The sequence below is a fragment of the Miscanthus floridulus genome, chromosome 8 (genome assembly GCF_019320115.1).
Source record: "Miscanthus floridulus cultivar M001 chromosome 8, ASM1932011v1, whole genome shotgun sequence".
Taxonomy (NCBI): Eukaryota; Viridiplantae; Streptophyta; class Magnoliopsida; order Poales; family Poaceae; genus Miscanthus; species Miscanthus floridulus.
In genome coordinates this window covers 186,970,587-186,982,838 of record NC_089587.1, presented here as the reverse complement: position 1 = coordinate 186,982,838, position 12,252 = coordinate 186,970,587, and the positions used below count along the sequence as shown (strand labels likewise).

The following is a 12,252-nucleotide window of genomic DNA, read 5'->3' as shown; positions in this document are numbered from 1 at the left end:
TTCAGAACTGCTATTAACTTTTTGAATTCATCTAATCAAAGGATTGCTTTGTTCAAGAACTTTTGCATTGCTAAGGGTGTTAGACCTAGAAAGTTTGGTTTAGATATGGATGTTAGATGGAATGCTACATATCTTATGCTTAAACACTTGCTTCCATATAAGGATGTTTTTTTGTGTTCATTAATTCCAACTATGGCTCAATATTGTTAACTGCAAGTCACTAGTATATTGCTGATAAAATACTTGAATTCTTGGAAATTTTTTGTGACTCCATAGTCACTCTTTTTGGTGTTTACTATCCAACTAGTCCACTTATTCTGCACCATCTGCTAGATATTATAACTCATTTGCATGAAAGTTCAAAGGATCAGAATCTATTTTCTATTGTCTATCCTATGAAGCTTAAATACCTAAAATACTGGAAGGACATACCTCTGCTGTATTCATTTGCATTCATTCTTGATCCTAGAGGTAAAATGAGAGGTTTATTTAATGTTCTTACCATAATGCAACAAAAAACTGGTTTTGACTACAGTTCTTATTATGGTATTGTGAAAACTAAAATTTTCAAGTTGTTTAACAAGTATGAAGAAAAGTTTGGTGCAGCTAGGTCTCAAAGGAGGGTTGCACATCCTGCAAACATAATAGGTAAGAGGAAGCAAGCATGGTGAAGAATTTTTGGAGGTCCTGGAGCATCTGGTGTTGTTGGACCTTTCCCTACCTCTGCTCTCAGTCCTTCTTTATCTACTTCTGCTGCTGTTTGTGAGCTATCTGTTTATCTGGACAGTGACAATGTCACTGCATATGAGGATTACTTTGATCTACTTCTCTGATGGCGTGACCATAAGCTAACATATCTAGTGCTTTCTATCATGGCTAGAGACATTATGTCAGTTCATGTTTCAACAGTGTCTTCAGAATCTTGTTTCAGCTTGACAGGAAGAATACTTGAGGAGCGGCGTCGTCGACTATTGCCTGAACATGTGGAGATGCTTGCTTGCATAAAAGATTAGGAGCTGGGTGAAAGAAGACTGTAGCATGATGTTGACAATCAAGAACTGGTAGACTCCTTCGAGCATCTCTATCTTGATGAAGATGCATCTACTTCTAGTTCTGGGGCTCCTTCTGCTAGCACATCTGCATCCGTGGCTTCTGCATCTGGTGGTTCTTGAGTTGAGAGTTGAGATTGAGACAGTGAGAGTGTGAGACTTGAGAGGTGAGCTGAGAGCCTGAGACTTGATTATGATTTATATCTGTGATGTATGATGTATCATGTAAACCTTTGAACATGTTTAAGACTTATAAGAGCTGTGTTGCACTCTTTTTTTCTTTCTGGAGTTTCTCACAAGGGTGAGTTTTACCCAGAAAGGTTTTTAATGAGGCAGCATTGCACACAGCTCAGTTATCCTTTTAATTTCCTCTTGTTCTCTGTGTGTATGGTTTTTGGTTTTGGTTTGAAGCTCTTCTGGGAAAAAAATACTTTAAATTTGAATACTTCTTGTTGAGATGAATTTTTTATGTGTTTTGAACCCTACGGGCCTCGGGCTGGCACGGCCTGGTGATTTGGCCGTGCCTAGCAGGCCGACACGGCACGAATTTAGGCCCACAGGCCCGTGCTTGGGCTGATGGCAAGGCACGAGGCCCGCAGCGGCACGGCACGGGAGGCACGGCGTGCCGTGCCTGCCCGACATCCTCCGGGCTGTGCCTGGCCCGTGCCCGGGCCGTATCGAGCCGGGCTGGCCTGATGGCCAAGTATAGAAGTGGATTCTATAGATCACTATACTATAATTCTACTCTCCAACTTATAGCACACTTTTAAACTCACTTCTCTACGATAAAAATATAACATATAAGTATGTCCCTCGTATTTCTAATAATAAATATACAAATATATTCCATATATAATTATATTAGCTTAATTAATCTATGTCTAAAATGTAATTATTAAAATGAATTCAATTCCAATGACAAACGGGCCCTAATAGATAAGTGGAACGATTATGATTCTGTCAGTCTGCACCAGCCCCGTTAAACTGCTCTTTTTTCCTTTGATTTTTAACCGAGTCAATCAGCAACGATCAACAAACAGGATTGACCAGGTCCTTCTAAAAAACGACGAGAAAAATGTCCCAACTTGGTCACCGCACGGCACATTGCATCGAAGTATCAGGGACGGCGACCAGTTCAACAAGTCCAAAACACTTCGATCGACTAACTCGATGGCGTCACATGCGTCCAGGTGGTCAACTAAATCACGGTCATCCCTCTCTCTCTCTCTCTAATTTTCTCCATGGGATTCTGTTAAAATTTGCTCAGCAAAACACATAATAAAGCCGTTTAAGTTTAACCTGTACTGTACACCCTTCGCGACCAGAGACACAGACCACAGATTCATATCAAGAATCAAGATACAGTCTCGTGGTGGTCGTCTCGATCATGTTTTAGAGCAGAGTTAAATGGAGTGCAAGATTAGGCAGTGGGATTAGGCCGCCGCCGCCGTTCCCTTTAATTTCGCACCATGCACGGCCGGAGGCCGCCAGGGGTCCTGCGGCGCGTGTGCACTCGTCAAACCGATAAGAACGCGTGCGTTTCTTTCTTCAAAGAAAGGAATGACGCGAAGGTAATCCGAGCCCGGCACTACCAGAGCCGACGACTAAAGATAAAGACCTGAATGCGCTGCGACGCCAGCTCGATCGCCGTCCTCCTGCTGCTTCGCCCGACCCATCGCTTTCCTGCAGAAATTTTCGCCTTCCTCTTGTCACTGGTTGAATATCTCACTGGGATTTACGTCCGCGCTTCGGTCACTTGTTGAATATACTCGTATCTCACTTGGATCTACGGACAGGAACGGAAGTGAGCCATCAATTCCTCCCATTTGTGTGCCATCATTTTACCTCCCATCAGAAGATGTAAGGACGAAGAAGATGAGCTGACGTAGCGTGGTTAACCAATTCCTTTGCATCGCAGTATTGTGAAGCTCGAATTCAGAATCCAGGCGGTACTTGCATATAATTGCGCTAGTACTACACAAGAACCGCTGTCTTTGCCTTTTGCATTTCCACTCTTTAAGCTCAATCCAGCGTCCTAAAAAGGCGTCCTACCTGCCGCTGTTAAGTTGTCTTGGTTACGGGCGCTCAGTTAGTTAGTATACTGAACGAGGCTGTAGCTGCCGCACTTTTGGAGCTAGTGAGCATTCCCAGGGTCGTGCTGCTCGAGAGTCATCTTCGCCGCAGCCGAAGCAGGAGCGGCCGCTTTTGGGGCGTGCAAGTGCAACACGACACCTCCCAGTCCACCACTGTCGTCCCCCAACCCATCCACAGAACTTTCTGATCAACTACCAGTACGCTAGCTTTCAGTTCCAGCCCCAAACTCGCGAGCACAGGCCCCGGGATCGCGACATCAGGCGAAAAAACCCGCTAGATTTGCGTGCCACGCGCCCGCACTCCAGGAGAGAAACGCCCTTGTCTTGCGCACCCAACCCCGAACCGGCGAACCCACTCCCGTGATCGCCGCCGCCCCACCAAATCCGTCGTCCCGCGCCCGCCCCACCAGGCCACCACGGGGCCGGAGGCGGAGTCCCCCAGCACCGGACGCCGCTCCCTGTCCCGCTCCCGTCTCGCGTCAACGGAACAAGCGCCGGGGTGTGGACGCGTGCGGGGTGGGTGACGTCTCGCGCGAGACGACCAAATCCTCTCGGTTCTTCAGTCGCGTGCGCTTGGACCTCCTGGACGACCTGCCGCGCCCGCGCCTCCTTTTCTCCGTCCCAGCCGGCACGGCACGTCGGGCACGAGGCTGCCCTGCTGCCGCGCCGTTATATACGCCAGCTCCCAGACCCCGGTGGCCGGGTCCTCCCGCTCGTCTCCAACATAACGGCCGTGCGCCGCGCGCAAAACACACACGCACCGCCTCGGCGCCTCCGCCAGCCGCGCGCGAATTTTAACCTGTGACGCTTCCTGCTCGCGATCATCGGCCATGTGCACCCCCGCGGCGGGGCGCGGCCGCGTGCGCCTCAACGTTGGCGGGCGAGTGTTCGAGACGACGGCCGCCACGCTCGCCAGCGCGGGGCGGGACACCATGCTGGGCGCCATGCTGGACGCCTCCTGGAACGCCTCCCACGACGACGCGGCCTGCGGCGGCGGCGGAGGCGGAAGCGCGGCGTCCGAGTACTTCATCGACCGCGACCCGGCATGCTTCGCGGTGCTGCTGGACCTGCTCCGCACGGGCGGGCTCCACGTGCCCCCGGGCGTCCCCGAGGCGACGCTGTACCGCGAGGCGCTCTACTACGGCCTCCTGGACCGCGTCCGCGCCGCGCGCCTGGGCGAGTTCGACGGCGACCGCCTCCGCCTGTCCGCGTCCGTGCCCGGGCGCGCGCCGGGGGACGGCACGGCCGTGCGCGCGGCGCCCGACGGCGGCTGCTGCGTGGCGCACGGCGGCGCCGTGCGCGTGTACAACTGGATGCTCGAGGAGCGCCGGCCCGTGTACTACCCCGGCCACGCGCCCGTCAACGACGCGGCGTACCTGGACGCGGCCACGCTCCTCGTCGCCGCGCGGGAGCGGCCCGGCCGGCTCGGCGACGACGGCGGCGTGGCCGCCTTCTCCGCGCTCACGGGCGGCCTGCGCCACCGCTTCCGCGTCGCGCACGATCGCCAGCCCAGGTCGTTCACCGCCGGCGCGCTGGCCTTTGACGACGGAGGGTGCAGCTTCTTCGCGAGCTGCAAGGGCCGGTTCAACGAGTACGGCATCGGCGTCTGGGACGCGAACACGGGCGAGCAGGCTGACTTCTTCTACGAGCCGCCCGGCTGCGCGCTGGGCGACGCGGACAGGCTCCAGTGGCTCGACGGCACCGGCACGCTCATGGTGGCCACCATGTTCCCGCGGACCGACTCCTCCTTCATCAGCCTGCTCGATTTCCGGAACAAGAGCGTCGTCTGGTCGTGGTCCGACGTCGGCACGCCGGCGTCGCTCGAGGACAAGCACGCCGTCCATGCCGTCGTGATGGAGGATGGGAGGTCGGTGTGCGTCATCAACCAGTACGATGACCTCGGGTTCCTCGACCTCCGGAGCAGCGCCGGCGGCGTGCGATGGCGGTCGCGGAGCAAGCTGGCGACGAGCGGGAAGACGAAGGCCCTCGTCAGCGAGGAGGTTTGCTATCCGAAGCTCGCGACGTACGGCGGTCAGCTGTTCGCATCGACGGGTGACACCGTCTCGGTGTTCAGCGGACCGGACCACGTGCTGACGTCAACGTTGCGCGGCGGCCAAGGCGGCGCCATCTGCGACTTCTCCATCGGTGGCGACCGCCTCTTTGCCCTGCACAGCGAGGAGAATGTGTTCGACGTCTGGGAGACGCCGCCGCCGGCGATCATCTGACTGTCACAGGACTGATTAGTCGTGTTACTCCTGTATCAGCGGTGAAAGAATTAATTACTGACACAGGTTTCGACAGAAAACACACACGCACTGTAACTTGCTCATCATTGTGATGACACTCGTTCTGTTTCTAGGAAGGAATATGGATATCAGTGGAGCACTGTTTTGTCATTCTCCACAAACACCTTTCTTTTGCTTTCTGTTCCTTCTGATGTTCATTATCACCCAGCAAAAAGAATGCTGCTGCTGATCCTGAACACATCAGCAGGCAATCATGGGTTGTCGAGATCGTTGCGTACCTGGTGTTTTGTGTATTGATTAGGAGGTCCCATGGGATCCTAATCATCGGAAATGCAACGTGCCTCGCGTCCGATGGACCGAACGAACATTGAACAGCCTTTTCACCACTTCGTTTCGTCCTCCCCATTGTTACCCTTCCGCGGTCCTCATCCTCTGCCACAGCGCACGTCCGGCGTCCTTCCCCACCCTGGCGTCCTCACTGGGAGCCCCCAATGCCCGCAGATCCGGCGGCCGTCTCCCCAACCCCGGCAAGATCCATAGAACACGAACGAGATCTATGAAGGTGACGCGGCGGTGTTGCGGGTAGTGGGTGGTTCTCCCCAACCCCGACGCAGCGCCCTCCCCACCCCGACAACGCCCTCTCTCACCACGGTGACTGAGCTCCCCCTGCCCTGGCGGCCATGGCGCTCCTCGTCCCCATCCTCCACTGTCGCCGCCGACCAAGCCCGGTGCCGGTGGCGCGGGCGGTAGTGGTGCTCGCGCGCCCCGCTAGTGCTCGCGCATAGCCGCTCACCACCAGCTCCCACCCCATCGGCCAAAAATCGACCAGCCCAGGCCTCTTTCCCCCTATGTTGCAAATGTATTTTTCAATTGCAATCGTTTCATATGGATATTGCAAAAGTAGACTAGGAGATGTTGCAAGTGTTTCAAAGACATGTTGCAAGCGTTTTTGTTTCATCTGTTTCGAGACGTATGTTACAAGCGTCTTGATCTGGATGTTGCATATGTTTTGACACATATGTTGCAACAGTATGTTCCAAAATGTTTCATCTGTTTCAGTTTTCTGTTGCAGCAAGTGTTTTCATGTTGTAAGTTGCAAGTGTTCTAGCTGGATGTTGCATATATTTTCACACATATATTGGAAGTGTATATTCCATATGTTTTATCTGTTTCAGACGTACGTTGCATTGAAGTGTTTCATGTTGCACGCGTTTCCTACTCTTCGAAGAGTCAGGGGGCCGGGGAATGGGGCATAGTGAGCCGGTCGCCGGTGGACGTGGCGTGCGGCGCGCTGGGGGCCGGCGATCGGGGGCACGACGGGGCAGGGGTGCGCCTGCGGGGGCGCGGCGAACAGATGGGGATGGGGGCGGGGCGAACGGATGGGGATGGGGGCGGGGTGCGCGGATGGGGGCGGGTCAGGCGTCGAGGCGAGGGCTTGTCAGGCGTGCTGGTGGGTGTTCGATGAAATTCATCCCAATCGAACATCCGTGCGCTAGCATTTCCCTTACATTATACATTATTATTACCATGATGAACTTCACTCAACATGTCCTCCCTTAGAAAAATAGGAGCAAAAGTTGGCTCCCTAATTGTCTGTCTACCTCTGCAAGGAAGGAAACAAAAAAGGAAAGAAGCAGATCATGTTCAGATCTCTCTCTTTTGCTGCAATAGTGTATTTATCCACTCATCGGCCTGACGATCTCATCTCATCCCCTTTTGTACTTTGTCAAGCTCTCGGCTAAAGAAGTCAGGCTAGATCCACATGAACAATTAATCGTATATAGGCTCCTGCTTTGATGCTTTTGATGCAACCTTAACATCTTTTGAAAAGCAATAGCACCCTTAAACCGTTAAGCAGTGAGCTCAGGGGTCGAGCTCACCGCCACTGACGAAGAGCAGGAGCAGAGCATCCTCCAAATCTCCATGGACCATGCTTCGTCGGTGAGCAGCCGGCGGGTGAGCATTTGGCCTCAGGGTTGTTACGTACCGCGCATCCGACACAATTCCTGAGGGCATGCTTTCGCTTGAAACGTAAGGCACCAGCACCACGGCGGTGTCGCCGGCGCGCCGTTGTGCAGGGAAAACCTCCCTTTCGTTCGTCGTACCTACTGAAGGAAATGGAATATCCGTCCTGACATACCGACGGGTGTCTTGTAAATGTACTCCTATCTGCGTGACTGCGTGGCGTGGGTCTCGCAGGAAACGTTGGTGGTGGAAGTTGTTTGCACGTATCAATCTCTGTCCCGTCGTGCTCGTGCCTCCCTAGATTGGGTAACTAACTGAACAACAAGAGCCCAGAACCAGGACGGCCGGGGGAGCCTTGCAAGCAATCGTTTGCTCGGCGTTCGTGAGTGTGCAGGAGTGGTTCGGAATTCAGCACCGGAAGCAACTGTTATTCCTCAGACAGAAAAGAGTATGGTATGATACTACTACTACGTACGTTCTAGACTAGAGAGGGCTTGTTGCCACGTTGCCTGGCTATACATAGATTTCTTGTACTCCACAGGCAGCACAGCTGCTGAACCACTGAGGTAGAGTCCAAGCATCATCGGATCTGAACGGATGGTTTGGTTCAGTCGGTGAAACGGCCGGGCAGAGCATACAGGCTGATCTTAGGGAGGGAATACATCCACCCACACAAAAAGTGTGCAGCGAACCACGTCCACTACGTGCACGCCTTGCCATCGTACGCACACTGGCGGTGCAGGGCACACGGGTACCGGAACACGAGAGACAGCGCGACGACGTGACAAGGGTGGCCTCCGAGGAATGGCCGGGTGGGTGATTCCGTTCCTCAGGTCGGTGGGAGCTAGCGGGCCGTCCCGCCTCCGCCGTCTCGGGGCGACGTGCGCGGCGACGGCGGGAAGCGGCTACAATCATGGGCTCCCTTGAGAACAGCGTGACCTTCCTAGGTTGGGCTATAAAGGTAGGCAACGTACGCATGGGCCGGTACGCTGGCCCATGGTTCGCCTTTTGATCCAGGGCACGATCGGTGCCCCACACACGATGTACACCAGCTACGTCTGTATTCACTTTGGGGCAAAAGGTGTCATTTTGCGCAATACTAGTGAGGCTACTGTTCTTGATTCTAGATGAGGAAAGCCTTTATTTCTTTCTCCCCTCTGAAAACAGGAGGTGAATGGTGGTGATGGGAAACATTTGGGTGGGTGGCGATATGAGAGCACCAAACGCACATAAGGTTCCCTCCACTGAGGCAGGAATTTATGCTTTGGCCCTACTGTCAACTGGCGCGGACAAAGACAACAGCGAAGGGACATCGACGAGGAGACGGGACGGGGCTTCATTTGTTTGAGTCTGGCTTCTTCCGGAAGTAGATTGCAAAATTCACGTGTGAATAAGTGGGGGTAGTGTGGACAAAATGATAGAAAACAACAGTAGCTAAGCCTGCAGTATATATTGCGGTAGTGTGACACAACAATACAAGTGTACAACAGTGTGGCATAGATAGATTAGACATGTCTCCGTTTCAGATATTCTTTTTTTGCGAATTACAGACGCTCACAACACACGTACACTCGTCCCTATAAACACACGCACGTAACCATAACCCTATGATCATCTCCGAAGACTAGACCGGCAAATCCTTAAAATTGACAAAGTCACCACATGGTCCTCGCTGTCACGGGAATGTTGCCTACAACTGAAAACACAATGTCATTAAATACTAAAAATTCGCTCCCACGGAGAGTCGTACACAAGACTTAACGTGTTACGGGTGCTCTTGTAACCACTACAAAATAAAGTAGCACATATTACATTAATTATACCATATTATCTAGCTACCACTTTTGTGGTTTGACCTTTGAGCTAGTTTGGCTGAAACTAATGGGGGTTTGGATCCAGCTATTAAAATTTAGGAGGTGTGTCGGGAGGATATTGCATAGAGTGTTCGGATACTAATAAAAAACAAATTATATAATCCGTCAGTACTCCACGAGATGAATTTTTAAGCCTAATTAATCCATTATTAGCACATGTTTACTGTAGCAAATATTGTCAAAATCATAGGCTAATTAAGCTTAAAAAATTCGTCTCGCAAATTAGTCACAAACTATGTAATTAATTTTATAATTAGTCTATATTTAATACTTCCTACGTATATCAAACGTCCCATTGGACAGCGACCAGGGCACCCAACACCGCGCAGGACATGAAATTTACACCCAGGCGAGCTTTTTGCCTGTCCGAACTGTTCGTACACAGTTAAGGGTTAGGAACCAGTATTTGGCAGTGTACCATTTTCGTTTGTATTTGATAATTATTGTCCAATCATAATTTAACTAGGCTCAAAAGATTCGTCTCGTAATTTACAATCAAACTGTGTAATTAGTTATTTTTTTATCTATATTTAATACTTTATGCATATGTTAAAGATTTAATGTGATGAAGAAAGAGTGAAAAAACTTACAATCTAAACCAGGCCTTCGTAGACTGCAACCAAACAAGCCGGCAGCAGTGACTCTCCGGCCGGGCATGCGGTGTTAAATCACACACACGCGCGTATGATTGATGCAGGCATGCATGGGTGCGGTGTTGGTTGCCTGTGGGCTAGCAGGCAGCCGCTGAATCTTTCAGATGCGCTACGTGCGTTGCCCTGTCCTCACCGGCCGGCTCACCCTGATCTGAATCGGTGAATCCCATCCCCTGCGATGGGCCAGCCCCAATTGCAAGTTGCATTGCATGGAGTAGATAGATATAGCGCGTCCAAAAAGTGCTACAGTACCTATCTCATCGAATATTTACGGCCCGTGCATGGAGCATTAAATGTAGATAAAAAAAACTAATTGCACAGTTTGGTGGGAAATTACGAGACGAACGTTTTGAGTCTAATTAATCCATGTTTAAACACTAATTGTCAAATAAAAACGAAAGTGCTACAATAGCCTAAAATTCCAACTTTCTGTGACTAAACACGCTCATAGGAGTGGCACTGGCACACATGCATGATCACTCAGCGCTAGCTGCGCTGCACTGTGCTGTCGCCGCATGCAACTCCCAAAAAATTCACGGCACTCACCGCGTCCGGCCGGCCGCAATGACCGACGCCGACCGGTGGTGGTGGCCTCAACGATGGGGGGCTCTGCGCTCCGCGGCGTGCGTACGGCGCGTCGTCTCGTGCATGGAGATTGTACAGCAGCAGTAGTAGCTGTACTGATCTGTGCGGCAGGCTGGTGCCGGCCGGCGTGCGTGGTATACGTACAGCTCGAGCGGACCATGCGCTGACCTAGCTAGCGTGGTGCCCACACTGCGGCCCCGTTCGTTTGGAGAAATTTTAGAGAAATCTAAAGAAATCTGAAGGAATTTATAAGAAAAAAACACTATTGTAGATAAAAAAAAAGAAACGAATAAGTCAGATTTAAGGGCACATGGGCCGACCAATCACGCGTGAGATTAAAGTAAACTGTACCGGTGGTACACCTGTCGAGTACTCGCCTCGCCGAGTATATACAAGTTGGAGCTGGCAGCCGTATTGGCGTCGTCGATCGATCTCCTGAGTCCTGCCTGTGCTGTGCTGTGCATGAAAAAAAAGGAATCAGCCGAGCCCGAGCACGAGCACGAGCAAGCGAGCCTCCCGTCGATCGAAAGACGGAGAAGCTCTCCATGCATGGACCACGCTACCTCATCGATTTACACAAGAGTAGCTAGGGGGAGGACCTCGATCGAAAACCATAATCTTTCGTATGTGCAGTACGAGTATGTATTTTTTGTATTCGTATAGGAATCCGGGTCATTAACTGCGCGCGAGGAGCCATATCAGTCAATTAAGGACTAGGTATATAAGTTGGTTGGTTAGGTACGTGGGCATGCTTTAATTTTACCTTTGGACAATGTAAAAAACTTAGATAGCATATGAACTAGTATTTTTTTTTCATAAGAGCAGCAATATTCTACTATCTCCATTCCAAATTATAAGTTATTCTAAATTTCTTGGAGAGTTTGCATGTCAAGTTTAACCAAAATTATATAGAAAGTTATAAAGATTTATGACATTAAATAGGTATACTATGAAAATATAACTAATGAATCACTACAAGAAATACCCTTATACATGATGGTTCACATGTGACCTTTTAAGAAATCGTCATAGAATTCTGTCATCTGTGACGGTTCATTTATGAAGTGATACATCCATGATGACTGGTTAAGTTGTCGTCATGGTTGGACGTCACAGATCATTTTGGCACCTCTGTGGTAAATCTTAACTGTAAACTAATGTTTAAAATCAAATTAATTATAACACCCTAGGTGTTAGGCAGTCATTAACACTAATCATTGATGCATCAACGCAATTAATAAGAATTGTTGAAAGATATTAGGTGAGACTCCGGAAAAGCCAAGGAATTAAAACAATTTCATGAATGAAAACAAGAAACATAATTGCATAGAAAGAGAAATAAAATTAAGAAAAGAAAGAAAGAACACACCCATTTACACGCACATCTCCTCTCGATGACTTATATATATATCTAAGATACCAAAAAAAGAGCAGTTCAAAAAAAAAGAGAAAACAGAAAAGAAATAAGAACTGAAAAAACAGAGAGAGAGGAGGATACATCATATATGTCGACACCCAAATTCCCCATCCCCACCAATGCCCACGAGCTCTCCCTCAAGCCTGACTCCCTCTTTCCCTCGGTCTCCATCACAGTGCCTGAAAGGACCTAGGATGCCGCCTAGAGGGGGTGTTGAATAGGCGTTTTTGAAAAATTAACACCTTCAATTGCAGAAAACGATTAGTAAAGAGAGTTTCCAAAATAAAAACTCCAAATAAGAGTAATACCACCCCTCACAAGTTAGCCACAGAGTATACAAGGTATAAAGAATATATCTAGAAGCTACAAC

The 12,252-nt window shown here is 50.3% G+C and overlaps 1 protein-coding gene across 1 annotated transcript; it reads left to right on the top strand.

Moving 5' to 3' along the window:
* The first annotated feature begins 3,828 nt into the window (after positions 1 to 3,828).
* On the top strand, positions 3,829 to 5,685 carry LOC136474297 (BTB/POZ domain-containing protein At2g24240-like). Its single transcript, XM_066471888.1, has one exon. The coding sequence runs from the start codon at positions 3,973 to 3,975 to the stop codon at positions 5,365 to 5,367; it is 1,395 nt and encodes a 464-aa protein (XP_066327985.1). The 5' UTR covers positions 3,829 to 3,972; the 3' UTR covers positions 5,368 to 5,685.
* Positions 5,686 to 12,252: the final 6,567 nt, after the last annotated feature.